Source organism: Anopheles stephensi, chromosome 2 (assembly GCF_013141755.1).
Source record: "Anopheles stephensi strain Indian chromosome 2, UCI_ANSTEP_V1.0, whole genome shotgun sequence".
NCBI lineage: Eukaryota > Metazoa > Arthropoda > Insecta > Diptera > Culicidae > Anopheles > Anopheles stephensi.
In genome coordinates this window covers 70,632,761-70,660,756 of record NC_050202.1, presented here as the reverse complement: position 1 = coordinate 70,660,756, position 27,996 = coordinate 70,632,761, and the positions used below count along the sequence as shown (strand labels likewise).

The window sequence follows — 27,996 nt, the reverse complement described above, 5'->3', positions numbered from 1 at the left end:
TTTTGTTTAGTACGAATACGGCTTTATTTACAATCATGTTCGGTACGTTAAAACACATTGAAAAAAGATAATGTAATGACAACTGATAACACTGTTAAACATCAACAACTAGCATATCGTTTGATTGTGGCTCGTTCGACATTCCTGGATGGAGGAGCATGGATGTATGGAGTTTATCGCGTTCGTTATGTATGCTGCTAGTTCTCGCCAACCTTCCGTTTGGGTGTTTTGGTTCTAGCATAGTAAAAGGTCTAATGTTAAGATCTTCCCAACTTCCCTTACAGATCTAGAATAAATCGTGCCAAACGGTTGGTGGGAGAGCACAGGGCTGAATCTTCCGCCGAGGATAGGGAGTAAGATGAAGCGGATCCAATGACGCTGGGTCCGATCTTACGGTCACCGGATGATGGGCCCGGCTCCCGGTACCGGTACACCCCAAGCCGCTGCTGGTGATGCCGCCGGTGCTGGTGATGGTGGCGTCGTTGCAAATGTACTCGCGGAAGTTGCTGCTACTCGGATGGCGGTTGCGGGCCCGGATCGGCCGACGGTGACGATGTGCTGGTGGTCGTAGACCGCACACCCTGTGCCTGCTGCTGCACTAGCGGGGCAGTGGTACGCTGCACGCCCAACGAGGACGTAAAGTTCATCAACGGACCGATCAGTTCAATCGGAAGCGGAAACACGATCGTGGAATTTTTCTCCCCTGCGATGCTGCTAAGTGTTTGGAGATAGCGTAGCTGAAGGGCGGCCGGACTTTCGCACATGATGTCGGATGCTTCCTTGAGGGCGCGGGACGATTTCATTTCACCTTCCGCGGCGATCACCTTGGCACGGGCTTCACGAGCCGCCTCAGCTTCCGCTGCCATCGAGCGTTGCAGAGAGTCCGGCAGGGAGACGTCCTTACTGTGGAGTTCAAGTCGCATTAGAGTGGTCTCGGACAGAGTGGTTCGATTGTGCATGTCTTCAGGATACTTACATTTCAACACGCTCTACCTGTACACCCCAAGGATCGGTAGCCTCATCCAGCGTGACCTGCATCGAGTGTGAGATGGCTTCACGCTCCGTCAGCAACTCGGACAAATTTCGCGTACCGAGCACATTGCGAAGGGTGGTAGCCGCTAGCAACCGCGTCGAATGGCTGTAGTTAGCAACCTGCACGACGGCATTAAGCGGATCGCGAATGCGGTAGTACACGACGGCATCAACCGACACGGTGACGGAATCGCGCGTCAACACTTCCTGGGGCGGCACATCGAACGAGACGGTACGCAGATCAACCTTGCAGTAGTTGTCGATACAGGGCAGGACGAAGAACACACCCGGTCCGCGTGCTCCGCCGGAACGTAATCGACCGAGCCGAAAGATGACGGCCCGCTCGTACTCCTGCACGACCTTGAAGCAGAGAAACAGCGAGATGGGCAGGGTCAGGACCATCAGCACGATCGAGCACACGGTGGCCAGCACTTCCACGCATCCTATCGAATCGGCTTCGGCTGTTGGTGAAAGAGGGAAGTTCGTAACATTAGTACCAGTGCAGTTTATTATGAACATTTTCTGGCAAAGATTAAAACAAAAATGTCCCACTCAAGGAACTTGTCAACTTTATCCTTTCGGCATGCAATGTGCAGACATTGTGCATTCTTAACATTCCTTTTCACCGGAGGTGTTGAGCGTCATGGATTGTTCCAGTGAAATTGTCTTTCTGTGTCTTATTCAGGGACAGAAGAGAAGGTGTCAGTGCCAGGATGTAAGGGAAGATCAACACTAATGAAAACCCGCGAATGAGTCTAATTGTCTCGTGAAGGAGTAATCTCACAGCGAGCATGGTTTGTGGTAAGTCGTTCATGGAGCGGCCCTTTGTACTTGTAATGCACACAAATTGATTGACGTACTGCCACGACCGCCGAGTTCTTGTAATCATCAAGGACAAAAAGGCGACACAACAAAGTTTTTCATTTGTCTTGGTTATTTACGGATGTGAAACGGAATGCAGACAGTCTCGAAACACAAAGCAGACAAACATTTTTTGTTGACATCAAAATGACAATCAACTTAGCTTAGATATTGTAACTAGTTGAGTGATAGAACAAAAAACCCTATTTTTTTATTTAAAGTCAAGTTCTGATTGAGGTTTGCCTTCAGCTAAAATTATTATTAATTAAAGCCCAGAGAAATTATTATAAAATATTCATCGAAATGGTGAGCATTTCGTCTAAATGGCGAGGATAATCCTGGCCGAAGTTATCAATGTGGTAATCACTCAAACGCAGTTTGTAAGAATTTATCGTCAACCTGAAATACTCCTTACTTAGCTCAGAATTTAGCATTAGAATGTTTGGGCAGTATCACTACCAGAAGAACTTATCCAACTGTAATATGATTCAACCATCATGGAATATTATTTAGTTACTTATACCAAAAAACGTTGCTTAAACACGAAAAGGTGGCTAAATTGTTGTAGAATGATTCTTTTTGATTTTTTGGAAGTTTTTTTTTATCTTATAGCCACTCATTAAAACAAAGAAATGTCCACTAGTTTGTTGTGCACTATTCCACCGTGCGATGGAGGCGCCTGGTGTTGGGTACTATCCTACCGTGCGATGGAGGTGCCTAGTATTTCACGAATGTGGTTTCAATTATGTTCACGCAGCATGGTACCATATGGTTTTGCGTCTGTCGATGCATGCAGTGTACAATTCGCATTATTTGTTTTTCTTGGCAGTTTCGGGGTTTCTTCTAATAACTTGCATCCTCCAATCCTCCAAACATCCCGACACTGTCCATTAATCTAACATTTTAGTATCAGCCCGTTTGCATGCAAAGTTCACAGCACTGCAGTGCAATCGTTCTGGTGAATGATAAATAATTCCACCGCATGTTCCCACATCAACAAACAATACAGCGGCAAGCCACTACAGCTGGGAAGGAAGGGGAGCAAAGAATGCAACTTAACTTGCAGTATATTACCGCCGGATGTTTTCCAAACCACCTTCATTCACTCATCGATCTGATGCGTGCGACTGATGGATGGAAAAGCGATTGCCGATAGCACAGGAAGAGACCGTCCTGGGGTAGGGTGAAAAGAGCACGAGAGTACGGTTTGAATAATAAAGTGCTGGCGTACGTTATGATTTCTCACTGCGAAGATGTCGATCGTGTTTTGATCGATGCGCTACTAGTTTCCCGGTTGTTGTTGATACACCAGCTCGTTCTGTTGCTTCACACACGAACGCACATAAGCGTGCTCTTGAGTGGGTGGGAGGAGTGGCCAATTAGCACAAATCGTTTCGTGAAAAATGCAAATGAACGTAGCGCGGACGGTGTGTGGTTTAGTGGCGCTGGAGTTGTTGCTTTTCTTCACCCTCCCCAGTCCGGGAAAATGGTTTGTTTATGTTCGTTTACCACCGGCTCTCACGCGGGTGTGCAACACTTGTTCTGTTGGGCGTGCGTCTATGACCTCGAGTGTTTTCTGCTTCCAGTCGCGTTCTGTCTGCGAGCCGATCGTACGTGTAGGGGCGTAAACGAGGGTTTTTTGGTTATGTATTTTGTGGTAGAAGGTGCACCTTCGTTTGCATGAAGAGTATTTTAAAACTGAACACTTTAACGCTGAATAATGGAAGTCAAGAAGCGAGATGAGTTGCGTATGTGTGCGGCGAGGTGGCTAACGAAGAGCAATTTATATATATCTTTATCCTGTTAGCGTTTTTTACATGATTGCTTCAAGTATTGGATTCGACGAATGGGGATCTTTTTTCCTGCCTTCCTGTTCACGCATTTATCTTAAATCGAGCGTTATAAATTATCTTGTTTATGGCGATTTTCAAGAGGCTCTCCGGTGCGGCTGAACACACACACACCCACATACACTCGGTTCTCTGTTCAATCTCACTGCGTCCCGTGGGAAGTGGCTTTTCCAATCCGTGCCAGATGAAGCATAATTAATGGGACCATTTTTCAGCGCAACCCGACGAACGTAAGGGAAATTCGATACTAATTAATCGAACAGATTGCGAAAACCTTCACACAAGCACCGTAGAACAGAAAACAGATGCAGAAACGTGAAATTTGTATTGAATGTGGTTTACTTGCTTAATGTGCAACGCGTTTTCATTCGAGGGTGTGCGTATTAACCATAACCGGAGTTTCACTGGTAATAATTCACTTCAACGGAACTGAGAACTGAGTGTTGGGACGAATTTTCGTCCGCTTCCGACTACACGCGCGCTCGAGTGACGAATTTAAAATTGTACCACACGTGGATACAGCTCTACCGCTTACGGCGACCAGCTGCCGACTAACGCTCAACGCCCGAGAGGATCAACGCTAGAGCGTTGCAAACACGAATCAACAACACCGCACGACCACACGAAGATGTTAAAGCCGGCCGAGCGTCACGAGAGTTTGAAAAAAAACCCGCCACCGGACACTTGATCGCGCCACCAGGCGTCTCCATCACACTTTGGCTACGAAGGCATTAAGTCCGATTTTAAGCTTACCCATAAAACTACCCAATGATACCTACGGACGTCTACATAGCACTCGCAGCCGCCCGACTCGGTACTGAGACAATCGGTGTCCATGACGCGCGGACGGGCCGCCGCCAATGGTCGGGCACGATTTTCACGCATCGGTTATGGTGGACATCCACGGTGAGGAGGTGGTCCGTCCATCGTGCGGAGGTCCGAAAACATAATTTATTTCTCTTCCCCTGCCTCACACACACACACTTTCCCGCACTGTGTTAACTGCACTCGAGGGACACCATCCAGGAACACCAAAACGCCACACGCTCCACAGTCACTCCACAGTCGAGCGATGGTGATCGATGCTTTTCTTTTCTTTGCACGCGTGTCTCTCCTTGTCTGTGTTGTACAAAAGTGACACTTTTCACACCGTGGGTGTTAAGGAGTTTTGTTGTGTGGCCAAAAAAAACCCTCAAACCCACCGGCCGGTACGACGATGACCGGACGTGTGAGCGACCGACAAAGTAGTGAAGCGCCCGGCAGCGTGCGAACACCCACGAGGGCAGCAGCCGAATTCGATTCAATGGTTGAACCGACTCACCAAAAATCATACCACGAGGGTCCAATACCTATTGGTGGAATCTTCCTTCCACCCTGCCCCTCTCCCCCCCCCCCCCCCCTCTAGCCACTCCATTCCAAACAAACCGCATACGCAAGAACATGTTGAGTGCAAATCGAGAGTTTAAATTTGAAGTAACGAATTAGGGGAGGGAACACCACACACACGCACACACACACACATATTCACATCGCTATTTGATCCGAATGGAGAGTGAGAATATAAAGAAAGCATGGCGAGGATCGTTGCAGGTAATGATTCTCGAAAGAAAAACACGGAAATCTGCTCTTCTTGCGCGTTGGTCGGGAACGACATCAAATTCGTACCGGCGATGACCATGAGCGTAAATCGAATTCGAATTCGGTAAATCGTGACCGCAAACCTCACTGCGGGTTACCCCACTCTAAACACTGTCCCCACCGAGAAATGTCGAATGAACATAGTTTTTGGTGTTTTTTTTTACGACACCGTAGAAGAAATGCTACGATTACATCGAATGTTCGGAATGTTTGGGTCGCGTTTGGGGTGAAATCTTTTTGGCATGAAATTAATTGACATGGCAATTGGAAGGGAAAACGATGCATTTTTTCCCTCTCCACTAAATGGAATGTAGCATTCTTTGGACGGTCAACGTTTTGAAGTATCTTTCGCTTTCGTTTGATTTTATATCTATGTCATTGTAGTTGATGAATTGCATAAGTTAGAGAGATATTTCTAAAGTTTTAGTTTATTTTATTCTTTTAAATCATATAACAACACAAAGCATGTCATTATCGTAAGAATATAATATTTTCTTCAAATCAACTGATCAAGGATTAACCAGGCAGAACACACTGTTTTGCTATATTTAATGTATACTTAATGTGTAATTGTACCCCATTCGGATCGTAGAACTGACTCTACAGCGGGTTTAATCAATACAATTAAGTCAGAAATTACGAGCTGACACTTCTTAAGGTTATAGTGCCAAAGAAGAATAAATGTATAGTTTAATTACACGAATACAGTGATGGACATGACAATAAAACTATCTGCATATCCCCTGCCATTTTTGGCATACTAGACTTACTGCTACCAAATAGTTGGATAGTCAGTCCTCACTATGGAGGAACAGCCCTAATGAGTCTCGAACCCTGCTCCGGCCGTGTGAAGATCGTCGCCGCGATCGCATCTACCACTGGGCCGTCCCGTAATGGATAAATTGTTATTATTGTTTGGTTTTGAGGATTAAATAGTAATTAAAATAATCCAAATATTAGGAGAAGCTGAGTTGTTCTTTTCTTATTTATAGAGGCTTTGAGTAAGACTTCATAAGCCTAATGCTGAGTTGTTCCGAGTGATGTGTCACGTCTTTTGAGATGACACGTACAAAATTTTTAAATAATAGAGCAATTAACAAGATCTTTATTTTTGTCTTGAGCTTTACAATATGGGGCGGTCTGGTGGCCAAGGCGATAGAGGCACCGGTCTTCACACGGGAGGACCAAGTTTCATATCACATCCAGACCGCCTCCCTGTACGAAATAGCAGGACGCGAGACATCTCGAGGTTGTAGCGCCAAAGAGGAAGCAGAACGTTACAATCTGATCTTCTGATAGAATAAAATAAAATGATAAACGAAATGCTTTGGCCTGAGTTCTCTGATACTCTTGATTATTCTATACGCATTTCATTTGATATTTTTTTAAGAAACATGACAAAAATATATGAAAAATCATTTCAATTTTGTGATACGAACTATGCAAAGTTTGATTGTGGATGATTTTCTACAATTTATTTTAAAGAGAATTGAGATATTTAGAGCTTAAAATTGCTGCATCTGGGAGAAATAATAAGAGCAAAAGGAGGATTTTTTTTTTGACTTTCCATGACATGTAACAGCACAAATAGACAACAAGTGCTGTAATTGCTCCCGGTGATCACCGGATTGTTTTCGATTCCATTTATCTTATCTTATTCAAATGATTACAGTATGCATTTGATATAAATAATCACGTTTAAACGTTTGCTAGCGGACGTGGTTTCAGATTACACCCAGTAAAAGGGGGACAGTTTTGAAACAAGACCACATTGTGATTTATGCCATTTTCAACATTGACGAGAGAAAAAAAGAAGTATCTAACACGTTATCATGTAACAGTCTATAAACAAGCGAGCGCAGCAATAAAACGAATCAGTTAAATCTGTTCCTTATCGCCACTAGTGGAAGTACGCAGGGGATCTGTTATAAATCTATTCTTCGAACCACGAGCCCGAGCCACCGGCAATCCATCTCCGACGCGGGAAGCACCAGCATCATTAGACACATTCCCGAGACATGTTTCTTGGTCGCTCTTGCATTTAAATTGTGTCTCGCATTTATCGCACTCCGCTTTCGTCTAGCTTTTGACATTCTTTCACATTCGATTGTCCGGCCCGTCGACAAGGGGAGATAAACTGTGTAGATTAAAACCTCACAATGAGACCGCAACAACGTCACGCGTATCATCATACTGAAACGATTTCGTATCCCATTTTTCCGTCCCGAGCGTAGGGAAAGAAAACTCAAAAATCTAACCGTTGATTGGGGTGGCACAGCATTGGTAATAAAATTAAACGATCATCCCGAACGTACGGAACGTATCCGGTGGAATGGTGAAATGGCAGACGATGAGCAAGCAAAGTGGGTCGTAACGGAAAATCTAATAGAAATTAAAGAGGAACAACAATTGACAGGAGTGGATTTGATGGGTTTGATGGTTGGGAAAAATGTCACGCTTAAATCCTGGCTTGGATCGTTGAAGGAGCTTCCTTCGTGAAGGAGAAGACACAGTGAGGCTTTATATCGGAGGGCATAAATCCAAGATAAGTCTGTCGAGATTGGCCAAGTGTTGCTAATTTACAGTTTAAGTTGAAGCTCTGATGTAATCGGGCCGTCGAGTGCTATGGATTTTCTTAATTGATTGTAACAGGAACAGGAAAAAAATGTGTTATACATTCACCAGAATCATTCGAATCGCGGAAATTGGTTTGCTGATGATGCTCCCGGGACCGTTTAACAATCCATGTTGTTGTGTTTTATTGATAAAGAAACATGTCACTTTGCTCGGAGCATCACCAGGAAAGGCAAGATGTTTCGAGTTCTGATCTTCACAACTTCATCTCGCTTGCTGTCAACCATTCTGAGACGCATGGCAGGCGAGAGGAAAACAAGGGCTCTATTTATTTTCATACCCTCTCACGCTGATAAGCGCCGTTTATTTGGCGAATTAAGTTTCGGACCAGTCGTTAGATCGGTCTGCGGACTTCTTCCAACTTCCGGGTATTATCTTTCTACCCTCTTTTTCCCCGCGTTACGGTTCGACCGACAGTACGGTTTTCACCAGCCAACTTCGAGGCGACGATCGCGATAAAAAAGCGAGACGAAAATCTGTCCACAGTCTGATGAACTTCAGCCAGTTTTCGGAACGGCGGCAGCAGATGCTACCGGGAAGATTGCGCTTTGATGACACCCAACCCAAAGCGGCGAGCCGTGACTGCTGGCGACGACCACTGAAAATGGGTTGACCACTACTGTCTACCCGCTGTCAGACTGCTCAACTTCGACGCAGACGACACACACACGCATTTTTCACAGCGCCAGTTGGATGGTTAGCACTGTTTTGCCCCGCTTAGCTTTTTCCTTGAAGGAAATTCCTTCAATTGGTCGCGCGGGAAATGTCAAAAAGTCAATTTTACAGCGTGTGCGCGTTGGAACGTGTATCAAGTGCAACAACATGATCCCAACAAAGATCGACAGGAAGCCGGCCGAAGAAGGGGTGTCAATTATATTTATAAATCGTGAACTAAATGGGCCACGGTTTGTGGGTGACCCGGCCCTGAACGATGGGACGTTGGAAGGGGGCTTGTTGTTGTCCAAATATTGAACGCTAGTTGAAATGCACCAATCCCGGGTGGGGAAGGGAGAATTTGATCTTAGTCAGATTAAGGGCCTAGTCTGCTTTATTACATTGATACTATCGGTTACAGACAGACACTGACATGAAACTGGCTTTCGTAAGGTATACGGAATGTAATCCAGAGCGAGCTAATCGCAGTGAAAACGAGATTGAGCGAGATTAGCGTGGATTAGTGCGCAACAAAATGTGTTGGGTTGGAGAATAAGTTTGAAGCGTTTAATTTTGTCCCTTTGTACATTTGTAGATTTGTAGGCACGATTCAGGAAGATTACCCTCTTTTAATTCAGTGGTGTATAGTATTTTATTAAAAATTGTACAACCTAGTATAAAAGGAGGATCTATTAACAATCGACATTAGTTGCTGACCAATAGTTGGCCATAACTGAGTGATAGTCCATGAAGACTCTCAACATTACTGATATATTTCTAAAGCTAGACCGAGATTCCAACAACTTGTGCCAACATCAAGCATGATTATATCGTGACCAGTATGGGTGGCCTTGTCTACGGGATTGCTTTTAGTTCCAATGGCTTATTAAAGGTTAAGTTGAGCTAGTTATAACTCCTTGTTTATGCTCGTGCTTTTCTTTTTATAGTATTGTGTCATGTAGCATTTTTTAAACAGAAGATGACAACTGCTATTCTGCCGTAGTAGCTTTGCTCCAGAAGGAAAAAGAGGTCACAGAGCGTACAGAGTGACTTAGTGAGAGCAGTGATAACTTAGAGAGATTAGAGCTTAAAAAGGCAAGCAACTTTGGGGCGATGCGACAGCGGAGCCGGTCTTTACACGGCAGGACCGGGGTTGAACCCATCTGGATCGTTCTCCCGTCGTTGAGGACTAACTTTGCAACTACGTGGTATAATCAAGTAAAGTAAACCAGGCAGGCATGACCTAAGAGGTCGTTAGGCTAAGAAGAGGACAGAGTTTGTTTTGTGTAGGCATGTCTACTTAGAGAGGCCACAGCTACCATGTAACGAAAGTATCTTTAAGAGGGCATTACGACATTCTGAAGGCACATCTATTTTATAAAGATAGAACTTCAAAGCAAGAGTAGAGCTTCAAAATGCGGACACAGCTTAATAATGAGGATGGAATTTGATAGCAAAGACGAATATTTAATAGCTTCTCAGTGAGTTTGCAGCTACCATTTTCAAATTGAACAGTGTCCTCAGGACCCTTATATTAATGAGCTGAGGTCTGGAACTCACTACTCAAAACTAAAAGTGATTTTTTTAATTTACTGTTTTGTCACTCAACACTCAACAAGAGGAGATCCGACTGCGTCACAAAGTTATGTGCAAAGCAGTAAGCAGTAGAAATAACACACTTTTTACGGTACAGGTTTCAATTATTATACAAAAGAAATGAAAAGGCATTTTCGTAAATTTTGGGATGCCGACATCTTCTAAGCAGCTTTCAAGGTACATCAATAAGTTATTTTTCTTAAAAAGCGAATGAAATAATAATCTTTATGCTCTGATTTTATTTAAAACATGCTCAACCAACGAAGTTAAATGTTATTTGAAAAAAACTTCCAATCATTGAAACTCAGGCACAATCAAAAATAGTCATAAAATAAATTGTTCCACAAAAACAGTGCAACTGACTCAGCACTTGACATATGGCTAACCGTTTCAAGACAAACATCTAGTGGCGTACATTAAACGAGTTACTTGCCATATTGGAATACCTCATGAACATATTTGTCCATCCAATGGAAAGCCTACAGTCCATTAAAGAGAAACGCTGTTAAATTTAGTTAACCATAAAACCTGTTCACCAAAAACTCCTTGCTCGTCCTTGAAGCATTAGACCTCAATTCATTTCAGCATTACCAACCCAAATCGCGCAACATTGTTTACTGCTCAATGATTGAAAACCCCCCATTTCAGTATACTGCCACAATTCCCTAGACGCTATAAACAATCGATTTTACGCATGTGTATGACCTTCGGTGCACGTAGTGTGACCACGTCCTGATCTAAAGATAATAAATAATTTACAATCAATCAATCGAGATTTGTTTAGATTTTCCCAGCAAATAATAGTTCACACAGGATTGTAGGCTTTTTGTAGAGCATTGCTATAGGAAAGAAAAGACGATCGACGAAAACGGATTCCATAAACAAAAGCATTCCGGACTGCTATCTCCATTTGCTAATAGTTTTCCAAATGCTGCTCATGCATAAGATAATCCTTTCCGGTCCCTGTTGCTAACCGCCACAGATACGCTCATTCGCTATTCTATTGAACTCTTTCAAATTCCGTCCGAATCCTAAACTACAGAAAGAATTTTCGATGAGATTAACGGAACGTGACCTGAAACATCAACTGTCAAACTGCATCTGGGGGTCCGCGTTGGCAGAGGATGTGTGTGTGTGGGGTGTGAACATTTCGGGGCAACATAAAATCCGCTCGACCATCAAAATGCAAACAATTTATGAGACGAAACACAGGCCTCGCTCGCCGTAACAGCAGCCCGGACAGATGTAAATCATCGTGAAATCGGTGTGGCGTGGCGTGGTGATGGCCCATGTCTAGAGGAAAGAACGGACGACGCACTCTACCAATTGGACACGTTTGAAACGATTGAAAGGGTTTTTTTTAGGGTGCGTGAAAATGACCCGGAAAATGAACTGCCCGCACGAAACGAACGATGTGCGAAGAAATGATCCAACCAGTGGCCTCGGGGTCACATTCGATCGGTGGTAGGTAAGATATTGGGAGATTTTTTTCCCCCACAACTGTCTAACAACTTCTTTTGAAGAATTACTTATCGTTCAACGCGAACGCGAGACAGCCGACCGGCAAAGGTTAATGACGCACCGGTAACGCGGTGAAAACTTTGTTTTGAAAAGCCTGCCGGCGGGACTACTGCTCCAAATCGTCTGACCGGTGCTCAACAAGTGGCAAACGGGGGTTATTCACGTTCATCGTCACCCTGCCGGTAGTGGCAGTGGGTCATTAATGAGAGATGATAAATGAGCGTGTTTGTTGGTGGTCGAAGGAAGGGCGCCTTGGTGTCGCCTTCAACACACATGCCCGCCGGAAAATGATGAACGATGGCGGTAGGGTTAAATCAAAAGTTTAAAATGTGTGAAACCTCATCTTTATCTTCCACATTTTCGAACAATTTGTCTTATGCGCTAATAACTGGCTCGCTAACGGTGTCGAGGTAATGGAAAGCTGGGCTGAAGTAAATTTTCTCCAATTCATTTAAGTGCTCCACACTGCGGTAAAAGGTTTTATTTTCCACATCTGAATAAAGTACGGCTATTTAAATCAAGATTTATGAAGGTACCATTAGTCACCGACCTCTCGATGAAATGATGATGGGTCGGGTGGGTAGGTCGATGAGGTTCTGTGAACTCGAAGCGATACTTTAAGCCTAATGACCTACGGAACATCCTTTCGCTGCGGCATCCTCCGGCATGGGGAATATAAAAATAAATTCACTTCCACCCAGTCGATACGGATGGCACGCGTATGGGTTCTAGGGTTGCCTAGAATAAAAGGGTTTTCCATTTCATTGTGTCGATCGTTTCGCCACAGGCAGCACATTTTCCAAATTAGTTTGCCAGTCCAAAGCCCCATTAGCCAATACGGTCTCGGCCTTGGTGAGTGGTAGTTCTCGTTGCGTTGCGGATGGTGAGCCTAGAGGCAAAGGTTTTAAGCTTCCAGTAACCACCAGAGAGAAGAAAAACAACTCTCCACGGAGGAAAAAATGCCCACCATTTCTGCCGGACAGTTAGCATCAGTGAATGAGTGCGTAGATTTCGCGTAATGGAATGTGTCCCGAGTATCGGGGGGATCATCGGAGAAGGACTGCAAACCGTTACTGGATGGTCCTTTACAAAAAGGGGTAACAGATGCTCGACTGAATTCGCTTTCATCCTCGTCAGCGCACCAACAACGGCAGCCTGCGTGTCATTGAATGAATGGGAACACTTTGTCTGTAAGCGGAGTGCCTTCCGAAGGTTTACTTTAGGATTACATACGCGCCTTTTTTGTTGCCCACCACCCCGTCACAGGCTGTTGTGTTGCTGTAAGTCTAGCATTGATTGCGGCAATTCTGGGCGAGACTTAAACGGGCGACCGAAACGTGCGTGGTTACTGCACACACGGATGAGTGAGTGTAATCGACGAATGGCGGAAATATGCAAATGGACTCCACCCGCGCTCAACGGACACAACCAGCACGATGATTAATGCGTCATGGCTTTAGAACTCTCCCCGGGTGAAAAATGAAGAAGAAATTCCAGTAGGGGGGGGGGGGGGGGGGCGTGAAGAGGGCGCCAACAACAAAAAAAGCTCGGGTAAAGCCCCGCGATAAAGTGGATAGAGAAGATACATGATGCAACGAGCAAAACGTGCACGGAAAAGATGACGAGACATATGCGGCTCGTACATTTATTGCTATTACGTTACAGGGTTTTGGTGCTGGGCAATAGTAAATTACCCTACCGAAGAGCACAGAATCTGTTCGCAGTCTTGTTCCTGCAGAAGGAAAGCATCTTGTAAGCTGTAAACAATTTGTCTCATCATCAGCTCAGCAACGCCGGCCGATCATCACCGGCACCGAGTGTTGGATGGTTGAAGACACATTATGGTATCGCGAGAACATCATCAGGCCCTAATGTCGATGATTGATTGGTAGGATATTTACTTTATCTAATAGCTAGTAGAAAATGACCTTGCGATACTAAGTACCGCATAGAAAACTCGGGCAAGCATTAGCTTCAAAATAGTTGTAAAATTGTGCACTACTTTCCATCCAATAAACGCGCTTGCTGTGGCAACTGCGTTCAAAATATTACTGATTCACCAAGATCAACAGCGGAAATCATCTCATCATGAATATTTGGACACGAAACAGAGTTCGTTTGAAGCAAACTAACAACGTCCATTTGCTCATGCACATTATAGTTGTTTTCGAACGGATAGTTTATTTATTCTTATTAGCTGGAGAGCGCAGCTGAGCATTGAAGGGAAGATCGCCATTTGCTTTCATGAGCCCTTAGGGCAGCCGTCATACCAGCGAGGTTAAGTAATAAACACCGATTTCGATGACGGATCGTTTCATCCAGATGATTATGTTTTGATGGTTCCATCTAATTAAATTGAGACTGATGGAGTGGGGCGTAAGTCTTAAGGAGATATTACCATTCAAATTGTAAACACTAGGGGGAAATTTCGCCCCCCTTCTTAAAATTATAGTAACTCCATCCAGCTCTTCAGATTTAGATGTTGTTCTCCTAAATGACTCAACAGGCTGAAGCAATCGTTTGACTAGAAATTGAATCGGTTTTAATCTTGTTTTCGGGCCTTCGTTTTTTTTTACTGATAATCAACTTGAATTTCGTAATTTGAGACCGCATTTCCGGTCTAAAAACGAACTGTTATCTATTGAAGCACCATCGTCCACTCGAAAACACACATGACGCCATTGCATTGGGATCTCACCACTAGTGTGCCGTTTATCATCGTTTATCAGGACAGCTTGGGTTGATGTCGAGGGTGTTGCTTCCATCGCTGCAACGGTCATATTACACGCACACACGCACGCACCCGGTACGCACCCCTAGGTTCAAGTGAAAAGTAACTTCACCCACACCGCAAACAAATAGACTAACAACGATCGTAAACAATACCGCCGGCGAGACGGACGCGTCGAACGAACCGGCTCGATGGAACCGTCAACGAATACTAACTACACACTGTACCGTTTGACCGGTTTCCGTTAATCGAACTCATTCAAATGACATGGGGTTTCCCCTTTCGCTGCCGATCTGGTCAGTAAAAATCGTTTACCAACACACATCAGTGTCGTGGTATGTGGAGGAAGCTCGAGGCGATAAGGTGGTTGGTAACGCGATAACACAGCCGGCGTAACGCTGTCTCATTAACAAACGTTACGTGAGCGTAACGAGACGGGTACTTTTCCGCATGCACAGTAACGGTTTAAGATGTGAGGAATATAAAAATAATTTTAAGACAAGCATTTAATGTACTGCCGGTGCTTAATCCAGCAAAAATAAATAAGAGTTCATCTGCATAATCCATACGATCGAATAAAGATGTCCAACTGAAAATTAGATCGAAATTAGCATGCTACTTGGTAGACTGAACAAAGCGAGATGAATGAAGAAACCAAAAATCTCTTCCTGAGCTGTCAGCGAGGATCGTAAAACAATCCGATCAGGAACCCTATTTATATTTGGGAGAGCGGGAGCTTTTCTTATTCGTTGTTGCCGTTACCGTTCCTCCCGTTGCTATATTAACCATGGGCGGAGGTCGTAAATATGGGGTTTGCTTTCCCACCCCAGCCCCGTACATAATTAATTACGGGAACGCGAGAAAGAACATGCGTGTGATGGAATTTTTGGGGGATGTTGGCTAGTTTTGTTGATTCATTTGTGAGGTAATAATGCGGCTTTACACAGCAACATGTGTAGCTAGCCGCCACTGCTGGGGCGTCGGAATTTTGGCGCTAGAATTTATTGCTTTCAATTAGATTCGATCTCCACCACCACGCGATGGCTGCGGTTAAACATACTGTAACATCAAACGATTAAGTAATACACTCGAGCGCGAGTAGTTGGGATTAGTATGAGTTCTAAGGGTATATTTACAAAGGTCTACACATTTAATATATACGATATGAAGTATGCGATAGACACCGGCACTAGAGCGCACACATCGACACGAACCACATGCAGTGCGATAAGCATAATTCTACAATCACATTCTAACTAGTGTTGGTGCAAAACAAAACAAACCCACCCCCATCCCTTCCTAACCGCATTGGTTTTGTCTTTGCCATTGCAGCAATAGATAGTTGAGCCGTGAGTCATCAGTGTGACACATGGGTGGGAAGATTGCCTAGCCGCAAGTGAGTGTAACAATACCGAAAGCATGTTTTTACATCGCGTTTGCCACTAGCACACACACACGCACGCCAGCCAGAACACTTACCGTAATATTGTGGCCGAGGGTAGGGTTGCTTGCGAGACGCTTCGGAAGTACTCTGCGGAGAGTGCATCGGAGCTGCGAACGGTTCGTGTGCTGCATTAGTACAGTATCAGCGTATTGCGTTACATTCCAGCGTTTGTTTTTTTTTCTCTCTCTCTCCAAAGGTACAAAACACAACGGCACGGTTAAGCCACACGGGAAGGTAAATGGCAAAACAATTGATATTCTGCTGCACAAATGGTTGCCATTCGCCATTTTCTTCGCCATTGCTTCCCATTGCCAGGTTTAGTGAGTTAGAGAAAGCGAAGCGGCGAGGAACGACGAGATTAATGTCGGTAACCGATGGGGCAGCAATTTAAGTGATTAAAAAACGGTAAGCATCATGGCGATGGCATGTTCTGTTGAGGAAGGCTATTGAAAAGCTGGCGTTTAAATACACTTAGGTGGGAATTAATTGATGGAAGAAGCTGAAGATGGAAACGCCTTAACCGGTTGTTTGATTTAAAAATTGAACTGTCAAAAAACCGTGTCACTGTGACGCATCGTGCCCAGAAAGCGTTGGCTGATGACAATAAACAAAGCACACTAATTTGATACTAACCAATTACTTCGAAATTCTAGCCTCAGTACGAGGAGAAGGAAGATATAAATCAACGCACACACAGGCGAGGTGAGAGCAATTTGTTTCGGTTTTGAATTTGTTATCGTTTCCTTCGCGCGGCATAGAAAACGCCCATCCTTTATCGCGATTCCTTCCCCATGGTCTTTCTTCGTTGCGGCTAATCCAACCTTTAAATTAAAGTAACCGAAAGTGCAGTCGCTGTAGACATGTAAAACGAGAGTGAGAGAGATTGGTGTAAAAAGTAACGCAAAAAATCAAAAAAAGGCCGAAGAACAGACCCGACCAATAGATCCTGCTGGTAGATTATTTATAAAATCACCAAGTCAATGCAGAAGAAGAATGCTGCTCGAGTAAACATAAACGCATGGGTCACGCTGCTCCCTAGCCTAGCTCAGTGTAGCTCCGTGTTCACATTGGTTGGGTCGGAGCAGAACTCTCATTAAAAACGAGTCGCTTCTCCGCCACATTCATCGCCAAACTCGACTCGGTACGCTGTGAAGGTACAGCTCTTTTCCTGTAGCGATAGATGAAGTGTTCACATGAGAGCGTGGGAAGAAGTAAACAATGGTGATCCTCATCGAATAGGGATGATGATGCGTGAGCTAAGATATATGGTGGGACAGTTTACGGTACAGATCAACTGTCTGAGTTGGACGGTTGGGCGAACATTAACAGCAATACGAATGGGAACAGGTTGCCATTTCCAAATCGGAACCCACGCAACCGACGTCGACTATTGAAGGGATTGAACACGTCTTAAGGGAACTAGTTTCGTATAGCTGTTCGGTGTTAGTATGTAAACCGTGGATTAGAATAACTCAAGAACAATTTTGAGGATTTATTTGGTAGTAAAAAAACGATCTGAACGTACTTTTAACTTTCCATCGCACTTGATCTTGCTGTTGCTGCGAGGTTAGCTGCTGATTTGGTGGCTGTAGTTGCTGTGTTTGCAAATGCTGTGCGTGGTACATAGTTTAGGGTGAAAGTGCCTTGATGGTCTTGGTGGATGAATTTCGTTTATCACGTCAAACGATTTCACTTAACTTTCACAACATTTGGTTGAGGATCGCCAAGTAGTTCCAACGATTATTCACAGGCTAAATTGAACAACACTTTGGCACATCAGTGATCAAACTGAACATTGTTCATACCGTCGTAACGATTTAGGAAAGTATTAATAGACAATTTTAATTGTTTGCCTGAAGATCACTTTAAAAATTTACACAATACGATCATGCTACGGTACGGTAACTTACGGACGCCTCTAATGGTTCTGTTTTGTTCGTTCACTTTGTTAACACTCCGAAAGAAAAAAATGAACTCACAAAGTAGCTATTCGCAAATTTTTACGGCCAACCAACACAAACACACAAAGCCCCGAAATCTTGAGCACGAACGATCAATTCACGCGTGCCGTGTGTCGTGGCGGAGCACGTTTTCCGTTATCTTACGCCGGTGACTTCGTTGACAGGACTGTCTGATAGGCCGCCTTACGCACGAGAACCATGGTCGGCAGCCAAAAACGCGGCGCTTCGCATTGTCATCGGTTTCGCGCCATCGCGCATTCGTTGTCCCGCTGTCTCGAGATTTTCGAGGAGACTCTCAAGGAAGCAAACTCTCGAGAATATCTTGCCACAGCATCACACCAGAGCGAACTAACACAGTGGTGGCCGTTTTGATGGGTGCAGCGCAAAACGGTGGACCTCCTGTCAGAGGTTGCATCAACAATATTGATGTGGAGATATCTTAGCCGAAAAAGTGCTTGGTAACTTCGAGAAAGAGATCATTATAATTGCAGTAAACGCACATACGCACATGCTTCTAAGCCCACCACTGTACACGTTGTTGGCAGTGAGTCCCGCCGCCCGAGTCGGAATATGGCCGAATCAGCTTCGGCGGTATTTCATCGTCTACGGGAACAATCCTGAGAGCACGCGTGACTCTCTCTTGTGTGCTTCACATTTGGACGAGGTTGGACCATGGTGGTGATGTTTCGTCTCGGATACATTTTCGTGTGCGAGATTCTTTTGTGTTTTTCGTATTTGGGGCGCCCACCCTCTATCAACCGGCCTCCAACAGCCGGGTTTTTTATTCTTGCTTCGCGGAGCGTTTTTTTTTTGCTCGAGGATTTCCTCGTCTTTCACCAGGGGAGAACGAAAAGAGTACAGTTCAGATTTACTCTTTCACGCCAATCGGGTTCTCCGACGGTCCTACACGTCTAATGGACCTTGAGGGGAAGTTCCCTTCATTTGACTGTATCAACCAAACCATTGGTGGTCCATTTGTGTGGTAGGTGCTATTGTCCGGAGACTGTGTGAAGAGATGAAACCCGTAGCGTATACCTGAAAGACAAACATACACGCATTTCTCCCCGAAGAGATTGCTTACATACAGTGATGTATTTGCTTAAAGGATGGCTACATTGGAAGATGAGTTAAGGTGGTTTAAACAAGAATATTCATTTATCATTTAATCATTTAATCCATAATAAGCTGATTTGAAGTAGAAATGGAAATAACCCGATGAAAATATATAATTTTAAAACATAAACATTTTCATAACTAATTTTTAATAATTTGTGACAAAACTCTAATTTTTTTTTTTGCAAAAAAGGTCTAATTTGTGGGAGCAAACTTATTGGAGATAAATATGCTTAGTAGAAGATGACAGTCAAAGATAGTTAGCAGGTCTACGATATTATCATTGCGATTGGAAACAAATTGGAAGTCTGTCGATTCTTTCTTCCTTCACTGTAAAACCGGCATCACTTCTTCACGCACCCTAGTTGACCCTCGGATGATATGTTGCGTCCGAGCGCTACATCTCGGGCATCTCGAATGTGGAGCTGTTCGAACCCACCGGTTTTTGTCCATGTTCCTAGTAGCAGCGGTATTGCGTTGGCCTGACCGGCCAAACCCATGCATCTCACCATTGTGTCTGACAGCTGTGGTAGATGACTGCTGCCTCTTACAGGAGTACGGTTTACTTAACCGCCACACGCAAATAGAACTTTGTTGTCTAGGGTCCCACACCCCGGTTGACCAGCGGTGCGCCGAGCAACGAGATTGTCATGTCCAATCGTGCAACGGATTGGATGCAAACGAGCAATATGAAATGATAAATGGACACTACACGTGTGTGTGTGTGTGTGTGTGTGTGTGTGTGTGTGTGTGTTTGGGTGGGAGTTGATGTTGGTGGGGAGAGTTTTTTGTTGTTGCTGGTATCATTCTGACCATTACAAATATTGATTTATTGCATCCTGCTGCGAATCGGCAAAGAAAAAAAAGGTATCAGCTCCTTGAAGCAAATTGAGCTGTTATGGAGTGAAAGGACATCCGTTTTCTTGTTATGTGAGAAAAAAAACTTCTGTTACAGGTTTTACATAATTTTTACACATTTATAACAGAAGTAGTCAAATTTGTATCACACCAATTGCTTTCCAACTGCTTTTGTTGTTTCTTCTTCGATTGGTTGTTATAAGGACAAATTCATGTTAAAGATTCAATTCGATACGAAGCCGATGGCTGATGGTTATGGTTGACGTTTGTTTGTGGCGGTTTGATGCTTAACATGCGACCCTTACTTCCATACGACAAGCACCAGAGAAGGTAGCGTTTGCTGACTTAGCGTAACTTATGGCACACCTTCAACTTAACGGCTATTTCATAGTGTTTTCAATCGCCCAGCTGTTTGGGTTTTGGGGTCACGTAAAATCCATTGTCCTTGTTGCTTTGTTTTCTTTCACTTCGCAATGTTCATGTTTGGGGTGACCCTTCTAAATTTTAGTGTTAGAAAAGGGGGCAAGCATTTATTTAGATTCACGTGGCTATTTAAAAATTTATACAGCAGAATGGGGAATTGTGCTAGGACTTACCTAACTATACTGAATTCTGAAGAACTTTAAAGGCTATTTAAAGGTTCAAAACAACTTAACAATGTAAAGTGCAACTATGTACGCTGAAACCAATGCTGGTTTTCGTAATTAGAATAAAGTAAATTAATTATACAAGTAAACTTAGTACTTATTATTTTTTATTTAATATGATCATAATGGTTGACTTGGTTGATCACGGGCTGTGTCATTGCTGGGCTGCCTGGAGAACATTGCACGCAGAAAAATTCATGTTTGTACTGTGCAAATAACTGTGCTTGTTTGTTTCAGTCCAGACCCATAATAGACAACCGGACCAAACCAACCCCCTTCGAAGCCATAGCCACAGCAATAGAACCGGATCAAAAAATCTACAACACACACACACACGCACAAACAATAGAAATGGACAACAACCACTCATCTTCACTACACAACCGAGCATGCCCGGGATATGGCAAATGACTAGGAGGAAATGCCTAGTCAATTTTCTTTCATTGTTTGTTTTCGTGAATTTAATTCACAGTCACCACACGCGGTGGTGACAATACGGCAGCAGTCCGTAATAATAAATAAATAAATAAAATAAAATAAATAAATGATCATAATGGTTGACTATACGGCGTCTAGCAGTCATACTTTAACTATAAATAAATAATGAGCGAAAAGGCCGAATGGCTAAAATTAAGTTATTATTAAATCGTTTTTTTATTGTTATAGTCTTTTACAGTATCAGGTAGTATAAGACTTGGTTTTGGTCTTCTAATTTCAGGCTTACTTGATGACGAATGAGTGGAGTTTGGATACCAGTTCCATCGTGTTAGCATCCTACACCGATACCACCATTACTATCTTGAAGTCTCAAAACGCATCAAAACTGTCAAATCAATGACCTATTTGGAGTTGTTGGTATTTGTGATAATTATTTGTATTACTTGGTTGGTATTTGAGTAATTATTTACACTGATTAATTAATTACTCAGATTTTTTAATCTTATTTATAATTTATAAAGAAAGATGCCATAAATAAGGTTAGTCTTATGAATATCCATATAATAATCTTTTCGCGTTATTTATCACTAACCTAAATTAGTTTCTACAGAACTCCCTCCCACGCGTGATCGTCATCCATCTTGTCGCTGTCTCTGTTTATTTAATCAAACCGTCCCAGAAAGTACTTCAAACCCATTCGGTGTAGAATTTTATTGGCAGTTAAGTCAGCTTCAACGAGAACCACATTAAAGGGAATCAGATCAAAGCTCCCTTTAAACGGGGACCCCACATCAATGGCGAAGACCGGAGGGGTGACAGGGGTGGGGTAGGGATGGAAATCAAAATAGTGGTCCGATTTTAGGGGAAAAAGAAAAACATTTCCAAATCGAAAGCTACTACGACGATGCTCAATGATATATAAAGATGTCCAACGAACAAGACACACACATTTCCATTAAATCAGAATTCAGAATGGATTTTCCACAGTCAAAACATTCTCGAGCAGACAGCATATAGACATAAAAACCGAATGGAAAAAGGAAAAAGGAAAACACACACACACGCCGTCTCTACTCAATGAGCCACATCGATGTAACGACGCATCACGAGACAGTGCGAACGGCATGGGAATGAATGAAGGATGTAGAATAGGAAAAAGAAAAGTAAGACACACTCGCTCGCTCTCTCTGGTGTCATTTTCTTTTAGCGTACTACAGACGCGCACAAACACGCGCACACACAGCTTGTCATGTCATAACGACTGTTTTCCACCCATTTTCATCACCACCGCTTGATATTGGCTTTTCTTTTTTGAGTGCACTTTTAATAGGCAAAAAAATTGCGGACAAGTAGGGCTTGCAATTTCGAGATCTAATGGTCTAATGATGCATTTTGAGTGGAAAGAAAGGGAGGAATCTTAAAGCTAACCAGCGTTGCTTGTCTGTTTCGGTGGCGAACATATGTTTTGTTGGAGCTAAATTTAATTCAAATTTTATTGGTAGATAGCTTAAGCTCCAGGATTAATGTGTTTGTACATTAAATCATGCTGATAATTGCGCGAGAGACAAAAACCAAACTTCTAGGACAAGAAAGCGGTTCCTTCCTATGCCCTTAACGATATAGAACAGCCAACGATACAAAGGAACTCAAGCGAAGGATTACTCAGCAAATGCACTTGGGCAAAGGAGAGAAAGTAAGGCAAGTAGTTGAATCATTACGGATAACGACTAAATTAGTATTAAGCGCGTTCTCCAATGCCAAGTCACCGCGAGTCAGTACATAAGAAACAAAGTGCCCAAAAAACAGTTCCAAGCAATTCCCCCACCAGGCAACTCATGCTTGTACACTTGCACTGGTATCGTTTGTGCAGTAGCTTCTACTTCTTAGCTATCGTTTCATTGAATGTATCTTGGCGCCGACGACACACTGCCAACGCTAAATCCACGCTAAACGGCTCTTTGTGATGCGTTTGCCCGTTGGTTGCCCGAACATTGGGATGCATTTACTTGCAAACAAGTGTGGTGTTTTTCGAAGAAGTTTATGTTATTATTATCCTTCACATTTGTCCGTAGCATATCCGGAGCATTGAATTATGCAGCGCTAAAGCGTACCAACATTAGCGACCTGGACAATGTGTTCAAATGAGTGTATTTGCGGGTCAAAATTCAATTATTATTTATATTTGACTTTGTTATACATTTTTAATTAAAATTTAACACTGATTGCATCCCTTCAGAAGATTTCTAGTAATGTCAATGTGGTTCACAAAATTAATTGAAAATCATTATTATTATCATTATTACTCCCTTCCACTACCGAAAAATAATGGAAGAACTATATTTTTTTTCCCAAAAAATTAAACACACGACTTACGAAACCTTATGAAAAAATTCATGACTATTTTTTCATTCAAACAGACTGTTTTTGTGCACTGTTAGATAGAACCTTATGAACTTGTTTGTTCTCCATGATGGGACCGAAAATCAAGCGAAAAACAACCAACGTAAAGGAACACACATTTGCATGCATAATTTTCCTATCAGTTCCGGGGTGGATTATTTGCACCAAAAAAAAACCATCTCCGTGTCTCTGTCTCTCCGTGTTTATGTACTTGTTGTAAGTGTGCCACGACCGGGTGAACAAAATCGAAATTGTCAACCCCAAAAGGGGGTGAATAGTGATGCGAAAATGCGTTTCATCGAACTCAATCTGTTTGTCAGGAATGGAAAACATTAGTACGACAAGTGAGCTCAATTTGATGATTAAAAGCGTGCAAAATCTGGGAATCGGGATCGGTTAATCGACACTTTTATGCACTAACACAAGATTCTTGGAGAGTAAAAGTGGAGTGATAGTGCTAGTAGAAAACAAAGGCGGAAGTTGAGCAACCATCAGCCGAAAGTACAAACTATTCTCGGCTAGCTCAGTATAGTGAAGAACAGCCAACCATTTCCACCATCCGGCAGTGGTTTACGCTTCGTCGAACGGTTCACTTTTGTTTCGTCACTACGCATTCAGAAGCAATGAGCCCGTTAAATGGCGGGAAACGGGCAGAGATCGAAAGAAATCACACGCCGAAGAGTGAAAATGAAACAATGTCATATCGTTTCGACCTTTTGTGGCTGTCTGTCGACGCCAGCGTCGCCGGCAGTGAGATGAAAACACGAGCAAATTGAACACACCATCCGGCGTTCCAGACAAAGTGCCGCCACCGTACTACGTTCACTTTTATCGCCCTACTCTGGGGTCCTCTCGCCATTACACCACCATCAGGCAGGCAGAAAAGCAGGAGAAAAAAGCGTGCGCCAACCATCAGACCAGACGACAAGGATAAGGTACCGGAAATTCGCTGATCTTCACTGCCATCCGTTCGATTACCGAACCTACGCTGCTCGAAGACGGTCTATCAATTATTGGGATTCGTCGCTTTTCTTGCAGCATTTTTTTCCCCCATTCTGCAGCATCCCACAAGGAAAGAGAAGTGAGAAAACAAGCGATGCGAAACAACCGCATGGCAAAGAAAAACATCACCAGATCAAGAGGTCAGGGTTTGGACAATCATTTCCGTTGGTTGAAGAGAGAAAGAGAGCGAGAGATGCCCGGAGACGAAAGAAATCGAACACCGGAAAATGCCCGTGATTTCTAGAGCAGAAGAATAAACCAATCTTTCGTCGGTCGGGCAAAAAAACACCTACAAACACACAGACACATAAAAAGGGAAGAAGAAAAATGATGCGAACAATGAGATTGCAAATCAAGAAGGGAAAGTGTGAGGTAAACGATATATTAATTCGCTAGAGTAAATCCGATGGAGACGCCCAGTACTTTTCGATTTTGCCAAGGGGATGATTTTGGCTCGAGGAAGGTTCACTTTTGCATACAACAGCTATTGTGATTTCCTGCTAATGAGTGAGATTTTCCAGCCACGGCCAAGTGCACCCGAAGAGCGAATGAGTCACGGCCAGCTATTTTCATGAATTGAATTCGTAGGACCAGACCGGGTTTGCTGGAACAACGGAGCGGCCCGGTACTTTCCGGCTTGCGATAATTGTTTTCTTTAGCTCGGCGCGCTGGAACGCGTGTGCTGGCGCTGTCTGGCCCGTTGGCGTACTGAAGTATTTATTGCCAAACGTTTATGTTTATTATCTATCTCTCCCTGTGTAACACAAAAAAGAAAGGTGCAAACTTCCCAACTCTCAGTGGGTGCCCCCGGTTCGGCTAATTAGTGACTTAATTTATGGATTTTTAGTACACAAAGCTTACACACAGTCTGGAAAGTGGAAGTCGAAGTGGCGTGAGTTAGCCGAGACAGTGAGCGCTCAAGTGTTTTGCCTTACGGGATAGTATATAGCCCTCTTGATCTCTTAGCCGGGTAAGATGCCTACAAGAGGGAACATAATTTGCTACCGAGAGTCGGTGTGTGTGTGTGTGTGTGCTCCGGAGTGATTAACCGTTTGTAACCACGTGTTACGTGTGGTAGAGGATTTTCCAACTAGCTCAAAACAACGGTGAGAAAGCGATCGCAGCAGTGCGGTCTAAAAATATTTTCCCGTATAATTCCTCACATCTAGGTGCGTGTGACTATAAATTATCTGTGAATGATTCCATTGCCCTGGCCGGTCCCCGGTACGGACACAAGTGGTGGAAAATTTGTTGGGGCGTCGATTGTCACATCGGGGATTCAGGGATGTCGTGTAAGTTGATATGGAGTAGTAAATACTCGGCGGGTGGGTGTGTTTGCTAATAATGAATGAGATGAGCAAGGCACTAAAATGGGCGTGTGAATGTTTTGATCGATTGGACGCACAACTTCATCGCTTTGGGGTGGATTGCCATTTTTTTAAATACTGTCACCCATTTGAGTAATTAAAATACAATTAATCACGTTTAAACGTACCTCACTGGATCGATGAAAAAATGGCGATTTCCGATCGATTCAGGCAAATATATCTTCACACTCTGGAATGCATCCTTTCTAAGCCGCAAAGCAAAGCAAACATAACTAGTTTTCCCTTCATTGACTCGAACGATGTCAGACAACAATGTGCTGCTGCTACTCGTTCCTTAAGCCGGCCCCGGACCGGAGTTACCCTGGGGCAAAACAAAAATAAACTATCGGTGACTGCCATTCCTGTTCGTGCCGGGGAGGGGGGGGGGGGAGGATTTGCCTGATTTATGAGCACACCCAGCAGGACATCCTGTTATGCGCAAACGTGCGTTGTCACGTCACGATCGTTTAAAAATTCATGTGCGAGTGTGAAAAAGAAAACACACACACACGATCGTTGGACTCGAACCGGGTCGGAAGTGTCACGATTCTTGGCGTGCTTGGCGTGTACCGCGGCATGCCCGCATGCTGAGTCCAGATTTTATTTTGACTCCGGCGAGCACGAGCGGAATGTTTGGTAAGCCGTGAATGCTGGTCTGACGATCGCTTCCCTTTTCTGTTTTGGTTTCGAAGCAGAGTTGAGTTATGCTCGGTGGTAATTAAAAATCAGTTAACATAATTTAATAACATCGTTTCACTATTTAGCTTTGAGTAAAGTTAAGATTTATTTACATTCTTTATCTGATTGCTTCTCATGCTTGAGATCGAAAACTGATCTACCTATTTTGATTTAAAATATTTATGTTTGACAAGCCTGCTATTTCCTTAAATAAATTGATCTTCTATTTTTATTTAAAATATTTCGTGTTTGACAGGCCTTTGGCCTATTTATATAATATTTAAAATAAATAAAATAGAAGCAAGAAATATTTTTCTGCAAAACACGAAAGAATAAAAAAATCTGTTAACTGTCCCTGTTTCCCTAATGGATTCAAACTCGGAACTGACACACCCAGGCCGTGTGAAAGCCGACCAAGCGTTACATCCTACTCAACGGCAAAGCAAGAAAAAAAAACGGGCGTGCAAAAACATGGGAAAAACATTTAAAAAACATTCTCTACTGGCCTGTGCCTGGTGAGTCTGGTGGAAGCATACAGGAAGAAAAATCATAATAATCAACACCTCGGCACGGACACTTCCCACAGACAGTACTTCCCAACAACAACCCGTGGCTTTTAGAGCAAGTGGATGATGCGTTCCCAGCTCGGAAGGAGTTCTCGCCGTGGATTTTTTTTTCTGGCGCGATTTGTGTTTATTTTTACATTAATCGATCCGGTTAACAAAATAAAAATAAACTAACTGAAACCCGATCGGGAGCAACGCTAGCTTCTGACCGGCTAACGCTTCCCGGTGTACGTTCTGTGATAGCAGGAAATGGATGGAAATCGCTTGGAAGCGACTTCGACTTTTGGCTCGACTTTCGCTCTTTAACCCTTTAACTTGTGGAATTAGGTGTGAAGTGAATGGGTGAATTACTTTAATAGATTTGGATAGTCTGAAGGTTGGGTTTAAGGGATCCTCAAAGGAATTATACAACTTCTGGGCGAAAACTCGCACTACCGTCTCAGATTACACACTTTAAGCAACTTTAACTTCAAGGAACTTTAACGTTACACCGACTTACCTGTTCGATGGCGCAGTGCATCAGAAATCGGTATTGCCAGCGACAGTGGACTATGGTGCGGTGTAGGATGCTGGGTAGGTGTTGTAGATTGTGGCATATAGGTATGAAGTTGCTGGACCGGTTGGAGCAGCGGCTGCTGCAGTGGCTGTTGTAGCAAATGTTGCTGCTGGTGTGCCGGTGGTTCGTGTCTGTAATCCGGCCGCAATCCATCAACACTTTGCTGATCTTCCACGGTCGTTCTATCGGTCCAATCCATTTCGTAGTTGGTGTGCCTTGCAAATTATCAACACAGTTCTACACTCAACGTATCAACGGTTTGATTACCAAGAATAGCGTATTACCGTAGCATCGTACCCTACACTTGTCACGCTTAGTTCTTTGAGGTAAAGGTTTCACTAAAGTTCCACTGGAAGCACTAGCAATGGGAAGGTTTACACGCGCGCCCAGAGTCAAACAAACCAGGACGGTTAATCGGCGAACAGCGAACAAGTCTACCCGTACCGAAG

General features: G+C 43.6%; 1 protein-coding gene and 1 long non-coding RNA gene across 10 annotated transcripts; one reads left to right on the top strand and one right to left on the bottom strand.

Moving 5' to 3' along the window:
* On the bottom strand, positions 1 to 27,996 carry LOC118504620 (band 7 protein AGAP004871-like). 9 transcript variants are annotated; one of them, XM_036039301.1, is made up of 4 exons: positions 27,832 to 27,996; positions 27,491 to 27,762; positions 977 to 1,493; positions 1 to 903 (listed from the first exon to the last, which is right to left on the bottom strand). In XM_036039301.1, the coding sequence occupies exons 1-4, from the start codon at positions 27,837 to 27,839 to the stop codon at positions 510 to 512; spliced, it is 1,191 nt and encodes a 396-aa protein (XP_035895194.1). In that variant the 5' UTR covers positions 27,840 to 27,996; the 3' UTR covers positions 1 to 509. The 9 variants fall into 9 exon arrangements, with proteins under 9 accessions (XP_035895194.1, XP_035895195.1, XP_035895196.1 ...); XM_036039302.1 differs by lacking the exons at positions 27,491 to 27,762; positions 27,832 to 27,996 and adding exons at positions 15,997 to 16,086; positions 17,487 to 18,056; XM_036039303.1 differs by lacking the exons at positions 27,491 to 27,762; positions 27,832 to 27,996 and adding exons at positions 15,997 to 16,068; positions 17,487 to 18,055.
* On the top strand, positions 16,010 to 17,464 carry LOC118504622. Its single transcript, XR_004905323.1, has 2 exons — positions 16,010 to 16,077; positions 16,158 to 17,464. It is a non-coding gene; the product is annotated as an uncharacterized LOC118504622 (long non-coding RNA).